This window comes from Pongo pygmaeus, chromosome 3 (assembly GCF_028885625.2).
Source record: "Pongo pygmaeus isolate AG05252 chromosome 3, NHGRI_mPonPyg2-v2.0_pri, whole genome shotgun sequence".
NCBI classification, from domain to species: Eukaryota; Metazoa; Chordata; class Mammalia; order Primates; family Hominidae; genus Pongo; species Pongo pygmaeus.
The window spans coordinates 121,414,703-121,432,989 of NC_072376.2; the positions used below are offsets into that span (position 1 = coordinate 121,414,703).

The following is an 18,287-nucleotide window of genomic DNA, read 5'->3' on the forward strand; positions in this document are numbered from 1 at the left end:
CCCGCTCTGGGAACCGGGAGCGCCCCCTGTCCAATCAACTTTCAAATCCCCTGCGACAGCGAGTGGGCGGGGCTCAGCTAGATTCCTTGGCCTCCGCTTCTCCGGCTTGGCCACGTTAGAAGTCCCGCAGGTCCTTGAAGGTACACAAATCACCTATATATCCATTGGAAAAATGTAGAGTACATTATCACAAATTAAGCTTAACTAGATTAAATAATTTATAACATTTTATTCCTATCATTTATTTGTTTTATTTAGTTTCTTATTTTCTTCTATGAGTATAGTAACCACCTCCGAGCTTTACGGATCTGCGGGGGGGGGGGGGGGGGTGGTCCTTTCCTCGCGCACGCGCAGTTGTTAGGGAAGGCGGGCCTGTTTCCCGGAGGCGCGTGGGGCTTGAGGCCGAGAACGGCCCTCGCTACCACCAACATGGAGACTTTGTACCGTGTCCCGTTCTTAGTGCTCGAATGTCCCAACCTGAAGCTGAAGAAGCCGCCCTGGTTGCACATGCCGTCGGCCATGACTGTGTATGCTCTGGTGGTGGTGTCTTACTTCCTCATCACCGGAGGTAACTCGGGCTGTCGGGCCCGAGAGGCTGAGGCGCGGAGAACTGACCCGCCCCGGGAGGCGCGTCTGTTCCGCTGACTCTCAGCCCCGGGGGACGCATAGCTCTGCTTTGGATCTTTTCTGAGGGTGGAGGGGAGTTCTGGGGTCCGGAGTGTTAACGTCCAAGTTTATTCGCCCTCACGCCCTGTCTTGAGAGAATTCGTGTTCTCACTCCATTGCCTTTCTTCTCCTTCTAGCCCTCCCATCCCAGGGATCCAAGTCAAATATATTTTTCAAGGCCAAATTGTTGCTCTTTTTATTGCTTGCCATACGTTGTTTGATAAATGTCCTGGGAAAGTCTAGTTTGGCCAACTCCGTTTCCATGTTGGTTGTTTGATAAAGGTCCTGGGAAAGTCTAGTTTGCCCAACTTCGCTTCCATGGTTGGTCAAGAGCTTGTGGGACTTTTAAACTTGTCTTTGTCCTGGAATCTTGGAAGAGACTTGACAATCTTTAGTTTTGTTGGCTCAAACCTACGGTTCTGTGTTGCCTTTTGCATGATCTACAATAAATATCAATGGAATTTTCTGAAATCACAGGTTTGATAAATATTTGAGATTGGAGATGAGACTTGCAGACGATATTGTATTTCAGTGGGCAGAAGTTGAGAATTAAAAAAATAAGATAAATAGCATTACTGTTAAACGCTTCTGAATTGTCTGTCGTCTTATTCTGTCCTTTTCAAATAGAAAATTGCAAAGGGGCGTTGCCTTATGTGCTGGTGAGTTGGCAATCCGGCTACAGTCTTTTCAGAGCCACTACCCTTTCAGGCCACAGTTCCAAGATATACTTAGGACTGTGCTACTGTGTACATTTAGATTTGGGGAAGTGGTGTACTTAACTTGGAAATTATAAAATTAATTTAGATTTTGGGAAGTAGTGTATTTAACCTGGAAATTATAAAATTAAAGCTACGGATTTGGGATAGCAAAAGTAGTTCTACTTTTAAGGGAGTGGCCATATAATTGTTATTTTCATAGATGTTTTGTGAGAATAGTTGGCACTGAAGGGGGAGGCTTCAAACTGAGAGAGCTGAGTTCTAGAAGGCACCTTTGAATTTACCCCCTTCCCCCAATCTAGAATAGTGAGAATTAACTTATGTTCATTTAAATAAATTACATTTAAATATTTGAGTTACATTTAAATACTTTTTTGGTAACAAGATACTATCTAGCATTGCATTAGCATTAACCATTAATATTTGCTCATCAACTTAATAGCTACTGTACTGAATAAACAAAATTTAAAATGCATGTGGCTTTTAAAAATAATAGACTTTTAAAAATAAATAATATAGAATAATTCAGTATTATTATTGAGTGCTCACTTCGGCAGCACATATACTAAAATTGGAATGATAGGGAGAGGATTACCATGGCCCCTGTGCAAGAATGACACAAATTCACAAATTCGTGAAGCGTTCCATATTTTTGCACAGTTCACGAAGGTCGTTGGACAAAAAAAAAAAAAAGTCATTATTCAATAATAATAATGAATAATGCTAGTTCTTTCCTGTAACCCTTACTTCCCTTGGAGTCGGATTCTTTGCGAGAAGCCTCAGTTTTCTTTGTGGCCCTCTTTTTTTCCCTGTTGATTATTGTAATGGGGAGATTCTCTGTCCCAACCATTGGGGGGAAAGTGGAAAGGATGCCTTTTAGTGGCCAGGTCTGTGAGGTATCTTGTATGATGAATTGGTTTTGCCACTGGAAGGGAAGAAGTCTCTTCTAAAAACTGAGTGCACCTTTATAAATAAACTATTTGTTGCTGACAAATAGTCAGCAAATAGATACTGAGTCCCTGTTAAGTTTCAGGCACTAGGTACTGGAGATAATAGAACAAAACATAAGGACCCTGACCTCCTGAAGCTTATAATGTCATAGATGAGACATGTTAAATGTCACATAATTTTTTTGTCCATTAAAAATGGTCACAAAAACAGGCCAGGCGCAGTGGCTCACGCCTGTAATCCAACAATTTGGGAGCCTGAGCCAGTTGGATCATTTGAGCCCAGGAGTTCGAGGCCAGCCTGGGCAACGTGGCGAAACCCTGTCTCTACTGAAAATACAAAAAATTAACCAGGCGTGGTGGTACACGCCTGTAGTCCCAGCTACTTGTGAGGCTGAGGCAGGAGAATTGCTTGTACCTGGGAGGTGAAGGTTGCAGTGAGCCGAGATGGTGCCACTGCACTCCAGCCTGGGCAACAGAGCAAGGCCCTGTTTCAAAAACAAAAAACAAACCCCCAAATTAGCTGAGCTTGGTGGCGCACGCCTGTAGTCCCAAGTAGCTGGGACTACAGTGCAGGAGTTTGAAGTGGGAGGATCGCCTGAGCCTGGGAAGCTGAGGCTGCAGTAAGCTGTGATGGCACCACTGCACTCCAGCCAGGGTGACAGAGCAAGACCCAACCCTCTCTCAAAAAATAAAAACAAACAAACAATGGTTATAAATACGGTGAAAGAAAAGAACAAGAGGTTTTTGAGAAAATAAAGGGAGTTGGAAGCATCATCTGGATTGGATTGGATGTGATTCCTGAGGAAGTGATATGTAAGCCAAAATCTGCAGAGTTCGGGGAAAGGATATGCTGGGCAGAGGGAAACGTAGGGCAAATGTGAGACCAAAAGACCAATTAGGTGGCCTTTGTAGTTGACTTAGACTATACAAGGTTTATGGTAGTGGAGATTAGGATAATATAATGAAAGATACGTTGGAAGTAGATTCAGTAGGTCTTGAATTCACTGGGTGTAGGGGAAGAATGAGGTGGGAAGGAATCTTACAGGTTTCTGGTTTGAGCACCTGAATAGATGGAAGTATCATTTCCTGAGATTGAAAAAACAAAGTTTTTGGTGGAAAATGGTGCACCAGAAGTTGTTTTGGGGTAAAATTAGTTGGATATGTCACATGTGCAGATGGGAGTCTAGACCTGAGAAAAGAGGTCTGTGTTGAAGTTGGTCAACTAACAGACATTTCTGGAACTCCCATGAGACATTGAAGAGTATAGGCAAAGTCCAAAGTCCCTGTTCTTGAAGAGCTTACATGTAATTCTAATGGTACTGGCATTATTTGAGAGGCCTTGGCACATCACATTGAGAGTCTTTAGCACATGAAATTGAAAGCCCTGGGAGTTCATTTTGGAGAGAAGTAGAAGAGGACAGTGGACCAATCCCTGAGGGCCTCCAACATTTAGTGGTTTTATAAAAGAAGAGGCCCAATAGAGAGGTAGCAAGAAAACATGAAGAGGAATATCACAAAAGCTGTAAGAAGAGGTGTTTTTCAAGAAATTGGTTTAGTAAACTGGATTGAGAGCTTCTGAGAAGTCTTCTAAGATGAGAACTGAAAAGTGTCCATTGAATTTGACAACATGGAGATCATTGGTGACCTTAGAAAGAGCAGTATCAATGGTTGCAGAAGCCAGATTGGATTGAGTTGAAGAATGAAGGGTAAGTAAGAAAGGGGAGATGGCAAGTTTGCCTAAGTCTTCCAGAAGAAAGTCTGACTCCATTTCAGAAAGCACAGATAGAAATAGGATGTTAGCTAAGAGGATCTGAAGTCAAGGAGGGTTGATGTAGGGAAGGAGAGCTTGAAAATACAGGAGAGAGGAGAGATATCTAAAGAAATAAAGTCCCCGAGAGTCCAAGTGGGAATGGACTCCTGATAATTGTAAAAGGGATCCCACATAATAGGAGGTGGGAATCTTCCTCTTTGTAGCTGGAAAGAAGGAGGTGAGGATGGATGCAGGTACCAGGTATTTGTAGATTTGGTGGGGAAAAGACAAGGGAATTCCTATAGGATTGTTTTGTCAGGCTAGGATAAGGGAGATAGGCTTGTTATGCTTAAGAAAAGCTGGAGATGAAGATGTTTGAGAACAGTGGAGAAGGTAGAGTAGATGTTGACAGTGGTAGATTGAGAAAACTATTAGTGCTGATGAACATTAATGTTAATGATCACGATGACATTATGACATAATCATGGACACTAATGTTAATGATTATGAATCTCTAGAATTGCCATTCTGCCTGATGGCGTGGTTTTAAAATGTCTCCTTGTTTTACATTTAAGCAATTTCTCTAGTTATTTTTCAATTTATAGAAACAAATGTAAGCATATCTGAGACAATTTTTCTGAACTGAAGTAGAGCCTTTAGTTTTAAATCCCCTTTAAAGTCATTCCTGAGTATTAGCAACTCTTATTGGATGAATTTCCCTTATGAAATTTGTACTTCATTTAGATATCATACAGTTTTCAAAGTAATTCTAAAACATTGAGTTGAATGTCTGAATGATTTATCAGAACCTTAGATGAGTTGGGCCACATTTGGTTATAATAATACAATCAAAGCATTCCTATTTAAAAGTAAATGAACCTTGGCCAGGTGCAGTGGCTCCCACCTGTAATCCCAGCACTTTGGGAGACTGAGGCAGGTGGATCACCTGAGGTCAGGAGTTCGAGACCATCTTGACCAATATGGTGAAATCCTGTCTCTACTAAAAATACAAAAATTAGCTGGGCGTGGTGGTAGGCGCCTGTAGTCCCAGCTACTCGGGAGGCTGAGGCAGGAGAATTGCTTCAACTTGGGTGGCAGAGTTTGGCAGTAAGCCAAGTGGCGCCACTGCACTCTCAGCCTGGGCAACAGAGTGAGACTCTGTCTCAAAAAAAAAAAAAGTAAATGAACCTTAAGAGACAATGAAAACTGTAATCCTGTTTTCAAAAATTAGTAATACAATCTAATCTGTTCTGTTGTTTTTCTTATAGGAATAATTTATGATGTTATTGTTGAACCTCCAAGTGTCGGTTCTATGACTGATGAACATGGGCATCAGAGGCCAGTAGCTTTCTTGGCCTACAGGTAAAAGATACCTTTTCGAATGATTTGGTGGTGGGAAAGAAGGTTGCTGTAGTATGCCAACTTATTTAAAAATAGAGTAAAACCTATGGGATGCATGTGTATTTAGACAACAGCTGTTTTAAAATGCTGGATTCTGAAATGGCAGAAAGTGAGTCGAGAACAAGAGTATATTATTTATTTATTAAGAAATAAAGTATTTCATAATGATGTATCACCAATTTACAGTAGGGTGTCAGTTTAAACTACATTTATAGATTGTTCTGGGGGTCAGCGAACTATAGCTGCTTTTTTTTTCTTTTCCCCAAAAAAGTTTTATTGGAGGTAAGCATGCCCATGTGTTTATATATGATCTATGGCTGCTTTTAAGCTACAGTGGCTGAGTTGAATAAGTATGACACAAACCACATACCCTGCAAGCCTAAGATATTTACTATATGGGTATTTAAGAAAATATTTTTGGACTATACCCTGGTCTATACCATTAAATAACAAAAGTATTTTTGAGACTTGAGGGTTCTATTTCATCAGTGAAACCCCGTTCCAGTGTGGTTTTGTTCACCTGAACAATGCTTATATTGCTTTCTAAAATTTACTTGATAAATATCTACCTAAACATAGCTATATGTTTATATTTGCAGTAATGCTATTTATGCATAGAATATTTCTGGAAAGATTTATTAGTATTCTCTGTGGAGGGGAGTTAATGACAGGTTGATGGTAGGGTGGCTTTTCATAGTGCCCTCTTTCACACTGTTTGAATTTTGAACTTGGTACATATATTGTGTTTTCAATGAAAACAATTGACCAAAAAAAAAAAACACCCTGTTTACATATGCCTATGTATAATCATCCCTTTAACGAGAAATTTTCTTCTTGAGGTCCCTGAACTATGAGAATTTGATAAAAGCTCTGTATCCCTAGAAAAATCACACACACACACACACACACACACACACACACTTTTACATATAATTATAGGGGTTTGTAGTTCACTGAAGTTCTTATAGGGCTCTTGGAGCCTTATTTAAGAACAGTTTCTTTTTAAAATATTTCCTTTTGAAACAAGAAGTTTATTATTATTAACATAAAACTTCAGGAAACACATCTAACCAATTCAAAATTAGTTTGAAATTGATAGTAGAAATTTGAATAGCATAACTTTTAAAAAAAGCTAACCTAGACCGGGCGCGGTGGCTCACGCCTGTAATCCCAGCACTTTGGGAGGCCGAGGTGGGTGGATCACGAGGTCAGGAGATTGGGACTATCCTGGCTAACCCGGTGAAACCCCGTCTCCACTAAAAATACAAAAAATTAGCCAGGCGTGGTGGCATGTGCCTGTAGTCCCAGCGATCTGGGAGGTGGAGGTTGCAGTGAGCCGAGATCGTGCCACAGCACTCCAGCCTGGGCGACAGCAAGACTCCGTCTCAAAAAAAAAAAAAAGCTAAGCTAAAGTTCTGGGTAAAGCATTCATATACGTAAAATATGAGTATTTATTTTACATAAACGGTTGTGTTAGTTGAGGTTTTACAACTTTTTTTGAATGTGAACTCCATGAAGACAAAGATTTTTGTCTGTTTTATTCATTGTTGTATCTCCCAGAACCTAAAACAGTGCTTGCTACCTAATAGACTCAATAAATATCTGTTGAATGGACAGATGAATATCCAGAGGTATAGTAAAATAGTAGTGAGGGTAAGAATAAGAAATACAGTACAAAAATGTTTTGGCACAAAAACGGAAATAGGAATTTCAATTTAAGGGGAAACATTTCTATTTATTATCTTTCTATGGTCATTCTTTTCTTTTCCAGAGTAAATGGACAATATATTATGGAAGGACTTGCATCCAGCTTCCTATTTACAATGGGAGGTTTAGGTTTCATAATCCTGGACCGATCGAATGCACCAAATATCCCAAAACTCAATAGATTTCTTCTTCTGTTCATTGGATTCGTCTGTGTCCTATTGAGTTTTTTCATGGCTAGAGTATTCATGAGAATGAAACTGCCGTAAGTTATTTGTGTAATCAGCAACTTATGTTGCAAATTGGTAAAATGATTACCTGGAAAATGTAAAGTCATGGGACATTTAATTTAACTTTCATTTACATGGGTGAAAAATCCAGAAACCAAATATATTTGTAACTTGGTCAGTTTACAGCTATAGTTAATAAAAATTGAAACTAATAGATCTTCTTAGTTGTTATCCGCATGAATGTTCGTGAGAGAAAATTTAGTTACCTTGTCCTGGCATCAATGACTGAAGATAGTCATTGTTTCTTTTTTTTTGAGATGGAGTTTCACTCTTGTTGCCCAGGCTAGAAATGCAATGGCACAGTCTTGGCTCACTGCAACCTCTGCCTCCCGGGCTCAAGTGATTCTCCTGCCTCAGCCTTCTGAGTAGCCGGGATTACAGCCATGCACCACAGCACTCAGCTATTTTTTGTATTTTTAGTAGAGATGGGGTTTCACAATGTTGACCGGGCTGATCTTGAACTCCTGACCTCAGGTGATCCTCCTGCCTTGGCCTTCCAAAGTGCTGGGATTATTCCAAAGGCATGAGCTACCACGCCCAGCTGTCATTGTTTCTTTAAAATGCCTTTTGGCTAACTTGTAACACAGGATTCCAGTAGTATTAATGGTAGGGAATAGCTTCAGATCACTCACTGTTGCCGCTCTTTGAATATTGGTGGGAAGAAAACCCATTATGCCTTGTAAGGGAAAAGAGAGTTATTGCCCTTCAAAAAGATAGGAAAAGAATGTTTATATATGTATGTGTGTGTGTGTGTGTGTATGTGTGTGTGTTTAATGTGTATTTAAAGATTATTTTGATTCAGAAAACTTTTCAATATCTTTAGAAGAAAAATAAGATGGTTTATGGCATCTTTCATAATTCTGTTTAAGACTATTTACTTGAAATGTGAACAAATACAATCACATTTCCATATATTCTAATTTAATTCATGGATGCATTAGTAACTACAGTAACGACAGGAAATTTGGGCAAGCGTACCACAAATATTAGCTCTTAGTATTTTATTTTTAGTATTTTATTTTTTAGGGACTGTGTTAAACATCAAGTGTCAACTATACTGATTTCTTAGTGTGTTTGAATTTTACAAATTCACTTGTTCTGTGACTTAACCTGTCCATTGTCTGTAACACACGTGGAGTAGAATGGGCAAAAGTACATGATGATCCCACAATCATCATGTTCCCATTTTAGTCCTGGCAGGATGGGAGGGAAAGCATGGAGTTCTTTGTCAGCTGAATATCTGTGTGGCCATATAGCTGCCTCAGTTTCCTCTGGCAGCAGCTCTTTTTTTTTTTTTTTTTTTTTTTTTGAGATGGAGTCTCTCATTGTTGCCCAGGCTGGAGTGCAGTGGTGCAATCTCGGCTCACTGCAACCTCCGCCTCCCAGGTTCAAGAGATTTTCCTGCCTCAGCCTCACAAGTAGCTGGGATTACAGGTGCCTGCCACCACACCCAGCTAATTTTTTTTGTATTTTTAGTAGAGACAAGGTTTCACTATGTTGGCCAGGCTGTTCTGGAACGCTTGACTTCATGATCCACCCGCCTCAGCCTCCCAAAGTGCTGGGATTATAGGTGTGAGCCACTGTGCCCGGCCAGCAGCTCTTATTTCATTTGGGGAAGGCATTTCTGGCCATTGGCTAAGTTGTATGAAGACTAAGGTACTCCAGCCTCTTCTTTTTGTTCCTTGTTTTTCTGCTCCTAGTGGAAGTAAGTCACCATAGCCTGGTAAGGTATACTGGTATAGAAAAGACTGAAGTTTTCGTTAGCAGAGCAAGAAAAGAGGAGACTCCCAGATAGAATAAAGAGGTTACTGAAAGGCTCACGCCTGTAATCCCAGCACTTTGGGAGGCTGAGGTGGGCGAATCACAAGGTCGGGAGATCGAAACCATCCTGGCTAACATGGTGAAACCCCATCTCTTACTAAAAATATAAAAAATGAGCCAGGCATGGTGGCAGGTGCCTATAGTCCCAGCTACTCGGGAGGCTGAGGAAGGAGAATGGCGTGAACTCAGGAGGCAGAGCTTGCAGTGAGCCAAGATCACGCCACCGCACTCCAGCCTGGGTGACGGAGTAAGACTCCATCTCAAAAAAAGAAAAGAAAAGAAGAGAAAATTTACAACCAAAACAAAAGAAACCTTTGGAGGCATGTGTCAGAACAGAGAAAGTGTCCTGGTTTTGCTTATGGAATCAAATATGTTCTCATTCTACCTACTGTTTTCATTCTACATAGTGTTTTCCTTCTTTATAGTTTTAGGTCCTCTTCCTAGGAATGAGTCTATTAAGAAAATAGGTGTTTATCTTTTAGCTTTGGCATTTGACTTGCAGGATAATAGAGCTATCTGCTACTGACAGAAAAGCTTTGACAAGTGTTTAATACTCCGGATTGCCTTCATCTTACTTTTGCAATCATTTATGTGAACATTTGTCTTCCTGTCTGCATTCTATAGGCTAGTATGTAACACCGTTGACTAAATCCAACCTTTAGGCTAGGGAAAAAGGGTATACTTTCTGGGTTTCAGTTGTAGATTATGTTTGGATCTAATCAAAACAGGACAGTGGTCCAAACAGAAAATTGCTATTTTCTGTGTCTTGTTATGCAGCTAAGTCTAGGATTTGAATTTTTAAGATGAATTTATGGTTCCCTTTGTGATATCATTTCTCATCTGCAGCTCTTAATGCCTGGTACCTTGGGTATGGAGTGGGGAGAGACAATGGACAGTTTTATATAAGAAATGGAAGTAATGATACTGTCTTTCCTGGAATATTTGCAGGCCCCAGAGGAGATGATGAGCAAGGACTGTTGGCCTGTATTACACACAACAGGGTTGTGGTTACTATCCCAGCAAGGAAAGGGTGTATCTTTCTTCTTTCATGCAAATTATCTATGATAACCTAACAGTTTGATTATAGTGAGTGGAATAACCACAACAATAAAAAAGATGTCAAAAAAACACCAATAGCCACTGGTTTTTCCAAATCAACTACATTTCTAGCTTCTAGCATCTGAGATAAAGGATGGCTGTATCATAAGATGCACCATGATAACCTCCAGGGTGGAATTCTTTTTTACAAAGATGTTACCTTTAGCAAGAGATGCCTTTGAAAAGGAGAAAACAGTAGCACTGAAACAGTATTACTGGTTCTGTTTTCTGATTTATGCTTTTTTGAAAGACCTGATGTTTCCTCTATTGATATAATTTTACTAATTAAAACATGTTTTATTTGATGTCTTGAGTTTTGAAGAAACGTCAAAAATGAATGACTGTTGGCTGGGCGCAGTGGCTCAGGCCTGTAATCCCAGCATTTTGGGAGGCCGAGGTGTGCAGATCACTTGAGGTCAGGAGTTCAAGACCAGCCTGGTCAACATGGTGAAACCCAGTCTCTACTAAAAAATAAAAAAATTAGCTGGGCGTGGTAGTACACGCCTGTAATCCCAGCTATTTGGGAAGCTGAGGCACGAGAACTGCTTGAACCCAGGAGGCAGAGGTTGCAGTGAGTTGAAATTGTGCCACTACATTCCAGGCTCGGTGACAGAGTGGGACTCCATCTCAAAAAAAAAAATAAAGAAAGAATGATTGTTTATTAACTTTGCACACATAGTAGTACATTTAAAAGGAAAAAATTAAACTGTAGTCCCTAATATTTTTATTAGTACAGTCTCAAAGGAGTAATTTTCATTGTGAAAATGAAAATATTCTAATATAACTTATTAGATAATGTATGTGAAATCATGTATGTATGCATCTGTATGTTCACTGCATTTTAAATATACATAGACTTAAAGGAAATAATGTTCGATTACTGAGTAGAAGACTGGTACAAGTTTGAACTTGATTCTTCTGAAAAAATAATGAATCTTCATTAGATTGTCTTTAGCCTCCACTCTTAGGGCAGCTTTAACTTAAAAGCAGAATCTTTTTTTTCTTTTTTTTTTTTTTTTTTTTCCTTTTTTGAGACAGAGTCTTGCTCTATCACCCAGGCTAGAGTGCAATGGTGCGGTCTCGGCTCACTACTACCTCCGCCTCCCAGATTCAAGCCATTCTCCTGCCTCAGCCTCCCGAGTAGCTGGGATTACAGGCATGTGCCACCATGCCAGGCTAATTTTTGTATTTTTAGTAGAGACGAGGTTTTGCCATGTTGGCAGAGGCTGGTCTCGAACTCCTGACCTCAAGTGATCTGCCTGCCTCGGCCTCCCAAAGTGCTGGGATTACAGGCGTGAGCCACCATGCCCGGCCAAAAGCAGAATCTTAAAAAGAATAAAAATAAAAGGTGGCCTGTGGTGGGTGGCATGGTAATGCCCTAAAGTCAGGCGAGGTGTTCAATTGGAGATGGAAGGATGGGTTCCTACATTCAGGCAAGTCTGTTATAAAGCTGTATAAAACTACTTGAAATAGATACTATCATATAATTGAGGACAAAAGGTCTGCCTTATTTCAGCTGGCAAAAATGGCTTTTTAGCAATTTCACCTAGTGTTTATTAAGCTTGAGAAGAAAAGCTAAGGATCTTCTGGATAAATCCTGAGATCATGGGATCAGTTCAGAAAACAAGTTCTCTTAAAGGGAGAAAGGAATAAAAAATATGAATGTAATAATATTTAAACTAACATCATTTAGGGAATGATATGATACATATATGTGATTCCATGTAATTGAAAATACATAAATACTAAAACATCGTATTCATTTTCGACAGACCTCTTTCTAAAGTGTTTGTTGTATTACATGTTAACACTCACATTTGTATGTAGCAAATATTATTTGATAACTGTTATTTGCTGGACACTGAGATTAAACATAATTTAACCTTCTCCACTGAGGGTCATTTTACATTTCTGTTATGCATAGTACTACTTTTCAGTTTTGTTGATTTCGCTGGCCTGTCACTTGTCATGGTGATCAGTATATACCTATTGTAATTTCATCCTTTCCCTCTTCTTCTTTTCAGTTTGCTGGTTATTCTATGACTTGAGGGAATAGATAACCTAGCTATTAATTACCTTTTAAATCAGTTCTGGCTGAAGGAGAGCTTAATGGCTTGGCTTTGTAACCATACTTTCAGATGTTTGAGAATCTCTTTCATTTCCTTCCAGATTTGGAGTTATATTTTAGAGAGTTAAGGCTGTAGAGAAACTAGCAGCTGGATTGTTTCAGCGACTAAAAAGCTGATATCCGAGGTTCATTTTTAGCAAATAAGGGACGTAATTCATTCTAAAGAAACAAAACATTTGTACAGCTGCTGAGGACCATGTGTAGTAGAGAGGGTGAGGAATTTGGAGTCCAGTTTTGGCCTGCCACTTAATAGCTCTGAGACTTTGGATTAGTTCTGTGAACTCTCTTGGCCTCAGGTTCCAAACTTGTTAAATGAAGTATCAATATACCTTGGGGAGTTACAGTTGTCAAGATTAAATGAGAAGGTGTACTCTCAATCATAATGTGTTAATCAATGTCAATGTTTTCATTCTAAAGATAGAGTCCTAAAAGTTCTGTTTCAAGTTAGATTATGGCCACAGTTTCAAAAATAAATGAATAAACCATTACTGGTTTTGTTTTGTTTTGTTTTGAGATGGAGTCTTGCTCTGTTGCCCAGGCTGGAGTGCAGTGGCGTGATCTCGGCTCACTACAAACGCTGCCTCCCAGGTTCATACCATTCTCCTGCCTCAGCCTCCCTAGTAGCTGGGACTACAGGCGCCCGCCACCATGCCCGGCTCATTTTTTGTATTTTTAGTAGAGATGGGGTTTCACTGTGTTAGCCAGGATGGTCTCGATCTCCTAACCTCTTGATCCGCCTGCCTCGGCCTCCCAAAGTGCTAGGATTACAGGCATGAGCCACCGTGCGCAGCCTGAATAAACCATTACTGTTTCTAAAAGAAGAAAGTGAGGTTTCCATTTCTAGGACCATTGGAGTGGGTAGTAGACCAGGAGTGAGGAGACTTGTGTTTTAATGCTGGTTCTGTTCTTTTCTGGCCTTGTGATTTTGAGCAAACCACTTAATTGCTGTCACACTCTTCATCTGTAAAATGAGACTAATCCTTGTTTCACACACCTTTTTAAGATTGTTGCAAGGGTTAAATGCAATAATGAATGTGGTAGTGTTTTGAGAAGTTTCTGTTAGTGCTAACCTAGCACAGTGCTTGCCTTAATATACAGAGGCACTGAGTGATTATTGAAAGAATGGCCTTAAAATAAAGATTAAATAGAAGGTCCTTCATGGTGGCTTCTCCTGTCTCTAGTTGGTTTTTGAGTTATTGATTTACCTTTTTATTGTATTTATCTACAGTTTTACTTATGTAAAAATCTCACAGGCCTGAATATAAGATTGTGAAATTTTCTGGGTCATGAGAGGGGGCTAAATGATTGAGTATATATTATAGTAAGTGTATTTCAACAATTTTATTTTTATTTCTTACCAAGAAGTATAGTAATGTATTTGTTTTTCTTTTCTTTTTTCTAATATGGTATCGTTACAGCATTATAATATTTCTTAGTATCTCCAAAATTGTCCTTAAGGTAAAACTATTTTAAGTTTGGCAGCTTTGAACAGGACATGTCTATTTAAATATTCTTTTCTATCTAAATATAGGTTGACAAGCATGGGTCACCCACTAGTTACAAGGAAGGATACCATAATATATAGCTATATTAAGAGATAGAATACAAAGTGTATATTCACATATAGGTATATGCAAATGACAAGAAGTTACTCCTAATGAGTCTTTAGTACCCTTGTTTCATAGTGTAAGCTAGCTGTTGGGTAACTTCTACTACAGAGTGCAGATATTAGTGGATGCTTGCTTAAAATCTTCTTGAACCTTTTTTTTCTTCTGAAGCTTATGTTTTAAAGTATCCTTTTTGTGACACATCAGGCATTATAGTAGCAAATTTATGTGAAGTCTTTAAATTCAATGTATATATCCAAAGAACCTTTTAGTTTTTAATTTTTTTTTTTTTGTGGGGGATGGAGTCTGGCTCTGTTGCCAGGCTGGAGTGCAGTGGCATGATCTCGGTTCACTGCAACCTCCGCCTCCCAGGTTCAAGTGATTCTCCTGCCTCGGCGTCCTGAGTAGCTGGGACTACAGGCGTGCACTACCACACCCAGGTAATTTTTGTATTTTTAGCAGAGACGGGGTTTCACCGTGTTGGCCAGGATGGTTTCGATCTCTTGACCTCGTGATCCCCTTGCCTCAGCTTCCCAAAGTGCTGGGATTACAGGCGTGAGCCACTGTGCCCAGCCAAACCTTTTTATTTTTAAATTTTTGTTCAGTTTTGGATTTGGGAGGAGGTGAGAAGTATCTGGTTGTCAAGGTGGTTGTGTTAGATGAAAGTTCTCTTTACTCAGAGTGTGTGGATTGGCGAGGCTGATATAGTAGAAAGAAAAGAGTGTGTGAGTTCTAGGTTGATTGCATTGGCTGAATATGAGTCTAATCATACAGGGTGTCAAGTGAGTTCAGAAGCTGAAAGGGTGGGAAGTCACATTTTTGAGTGTTTGCTGTGTGCCAAGCACTGGAGGAGACCTCAGTATTGTCAAGTAGTTTTTAAATCCTACGTTACCAGTGAAGAAACTTGGGACTCTAAAAATAGCAGCTAACATTTGTCAAGTGCATGTAACTATGAGTAGCAATTACTATATGAGTAGATTCTCTTATAATCCTTAAAACCCTTTGAGGTAACTCCATTTTACAGATGAGGAAACTGAGTGAGGTTTGCCAGGCTCATGCAGTAAGTAGAAGCAGGGTCAAAAGAAGAGGCGTTCTGAAGCCATCAGTGACTATAGGGTGTTGTAAACCTTTTTTTTTTTTTGAGACGGAGTCTTGCACTGTTGCCCAGGCTGGAGCATGGGGTTTCACCGTGTTAGCCAGGATGTTTTGTTTTGTTATTGTTGTTGTTTTCTTTTTTTTTTTTTTTGAGATGGAGTTTCACTCTGTTTGCCCAGGCTGGAGTGCAATGGCACGATCTTGGCTCACTGCAGCCTCCGCCTCCTGGGTTCAAGCAATTCTCCTGCCTCAGCCTCCTAAGTAGCTGAGATTACAGGCGTCTGTCACCACGCCCAGCTAATTTTTGTAGTTTTAGTAGAGGTGGGTTTTCACCATGTTGGCTAGGCTGGTCTCGAACTCCTGACCTGGTACTCCACCTGCCTCGGCTTCCCAAAGTGCTGGGATTATAGGCATGAGCTACCATGCCCAGCCCAACCCTTTCTTAATGTGGATACTTGTACATAATTTTTCCTTTTTTTTTTTCCTGATCCTGTAGATTCTTAATTAATAATAGACTTTAAGGGTTTATTGCCAAAGGAAAGGTTTGGAACTTTTATAACACCAGATTTAATGCTTTAATTTAAAGGGGATTTCAGGGCCTAACTTGCACATTTAATAAAAGGATTTTCTGTTTGACCAGCATGAAGTTTGACCTTACCAGCAGGTACAGCTAAAGCTCCTAACTGTTATCCAGACATTTCCTAAAGTATTAGAGGTTCAGGGGCAGATGTTTGTGCACACTGTTTTTTGAAGTCTCAAAGGCTCACCTCCTAGTCCTGAAGAGCTTCTGATTCTCCCACTTCTCTTCTGGTAATATTAGAGTTTTTAGAAATCCAAACCAGTTTCTTTACATAAAAAACATTTTGATTTTGTTGCACTTCTGAGGGTCTAAAATAGATTGATTCTGACTCTTAACTTTAACTTTTAGATATCATTTTCTTTTCTTTACTTCCTTTTCTTATTCTGTGTTGTTTAGCTTACTGCTTTGTAACTTTAAGAGGGAAGGGCCAGGCACAGTGGCTCACACCTGTAATCCCAGCACTTTGGGAGGCTGAGGTGGATGGATTAACTGAGGTTGGGCGTTTGAGACCAGCCTGGCCAAGATGGTGAAACCCCGTCTCTACTAAATAGAAAAAGTTAGTTGGATGTGGTGGTGGTCACCTGTAATCTCAGCTACTTGGGAGGCTGAGGCAGGAGAATCGCTTGAACCCAGGAGGCAGAGGTTGCAGTGAGCCGAGATTGCGCCGTTGCACTCCAGCCTGGGCAACAAGAGCAAAACTCCATCTCAAAAAAAAAAAAAAAAACTTTGCCGGGCTTCACGCGTGTAATCCCAGCACTTTGGAAGGCCAAGGCAGGCAGATCACCTGAAGTCAGGAGTTCCAGACCAACCTGGCCAACATGGCGAAACCCTGTCTCTATAAAAATACAAAAGTTAGCCAGGTGTGGTGGCACGCGCCTGTAATCCCAGCTACTTGGGAGGCTGAGGCAGGAGAACCACTTGAACCCGGGAGGCGGAGGTTGCAGTGAGCTGAGATCACACCATTGCACTCCAGCCTGGGTGACAAGAGCAAAACTCCATCTCAAAAAAAAGGAAAAAGAGGGAAGGATAGTAGAACTGAGGCTCAGTAATTTATTTGTATATTGGGGTGAGGGGGGCAAAATATGAAATAAGGACCATAATGAAGAATCACGCAATTATATTTTTGGATTGTTATTTGATATATCATAAAATTTATTTTGGCATTTTGAAATACTATAATAATAAGAGAATATAAAAACAATTCTTTTCACTTTTTGTGCTTATATTTCTGCAGGGGCTATCTGATGGGTTAGAGTGCCTTTGAGAAGACATCAGTGGATACTGGATTTGCTCCTGTCAATGAAGTTTTAAAGGCTGTACCAATCCTCTAATATGAAATGTGGAAAAGAATGAAGAGCAGCAGTAAAAGAAATATCTAGTGAAAAAACAGGAAGCGTATTGGAGCTTGGACTAGAATTTCTTCTTGGTATTAAAGAGACAAGTTTATCACAGAATTTTTTTTCCTGCTGACCTATTGCTATACCAATGATGTTGAGTGGCATTTTCTTTTTAGTTTTTCATTTCTTAAAATATACTCCATATCTACAACTATAATATCAAATAAAGTGATTATTTTTTACAACCCTCTTAACATTTTTTGGAGATGACATTTCTGATTTTCAGAAATTAACATAAAATCCAGAAGCAAGATTCCATAAGCTGAGAACTCTAGACAGCTGATCAGCTTTACCTATGGTCCTTTGCCTTTAACTAGAGTGTGTGATGGTAGATTATTTCAGATATGTATGTAAAACTGTTTCCTGAACAATAAGATGTATGAACGGAGCAGAAATAAATACTTTTTCTAATTAATACCTTTTATATTTGTTTTTTAACTGACAGTGTTAAGTTTTTGGTCTATTAATCATTCATTCCTATCTTATGACTTTCTTTAGCTACTTTTGGTAGCCTAAGATTCAAAATATGGTTGGCAGGATGCCTTGAGAGTTAGCATCTTTATATCCTTGTAAATATTCAAGCACAGGCTGCATATCTATGTCAGAGTTGTCAGTGTGAATGTGCTAGGTGAGGACATGTAAAAACATCTCTGGGGCCGGGCACGGTGGCTCACACCTGTAATCCCAGCACTTTGGGAGGCCGAGGCGGGCGGATCACAAGGTCAGGAGATCGACACCATCCTGGCTAACACGGTGAAACCCCATCTCTACTAAAAATACAAACAAACAAACAAAAAAATCTCTGGACCAATCTGGTCTTAATTTCTTCTATCCAGGCCTTTCGGTTCTCCCTGGCTGGCCATGGGCTTCACTTCTCTGATGGCTCAATTCATTCTTTCCTAAGATCTTCAAGTTTATGGTGAAATTTTCTCTCAAGTGAGCTTTTTTCCTGCTTATTCCAAGGCTGATTTAATTATAACCATTCTTTAAGTAAAAAAGGACTTATTTATTCAAAAATTCTGAGTACCTTTTTCATGCTAGGCAGCACTGAGGATGTCATGGTGAGTAAAATGAATAAAGGCTG

General features: G+C 39.8%; 1 protein-coding gene and 1 pseudogene across 2 annotated transcripts; both read left to right on the forward strand.

Moving 5' to 3' along the window:
- The first annotated feature begins 336 nt into the window (after nt 1-336).
- Nucleotides 337-17,618, forward strand: OSTC (oligosaccharyltransferase complex non-catalytic subunit). 2 transcript variants are annotated; one of them, XM_054485696.2, is made up of 4 exons: nt 337-568; nt 5,351-5,444; nt 7,255-7,452; nt 17,041-17,618. In XM_054485696.2, exons 1-4 carry the CDS (start codon nt 430-432, stop codon nt 17,057-17,059), a joined length of 450 nt encoding a protein of 149 aa, XP_054341671.1. In that variant the 5' UTR covers nt 337-429; the 3' UTR covers nt 17,060-17,618. The 2 variants fall into 2 exon arrangements, with proteins under 2 accessions (XP_054341671.1, XP_054341672.1); XM_054485697.2 differs by lacking the exon at nt 7,255-7,452 and having other exon boundaries at nt 362-568.
- On the forward strand, nt 1,924-2,036 carry LOC129035905 (U6 spliceosomal RNA; annotated as a pseudogene).
- Nucleotides 17,619-18,287: the final 669 nt, after the last annotated feature.

Bases quoted from the DNA above. Each gene is read 5' to 3' on its own strand.
- OSTC (XM_054485696.2), top strand. From the start codon at position 430: ATGGAGACTTTGTACCGTGTCCCGTTCTTAGTGCTCGAATGTCCCAAC. The intron at 569-5,350 runs GTAACTCGGGCT...TTTTTCTTATAG, and splicing joins TTACTTCCTCATCACCGGAG to GAATAATTTATGATGTTATT. The intron at 5,445-7,254 runs GTAAAAGATACC...TTTCTTTTCCAG, and splicing joins GTAGCTTTCTTGGCCTACAG to AGTAAATGGACAATATATTA.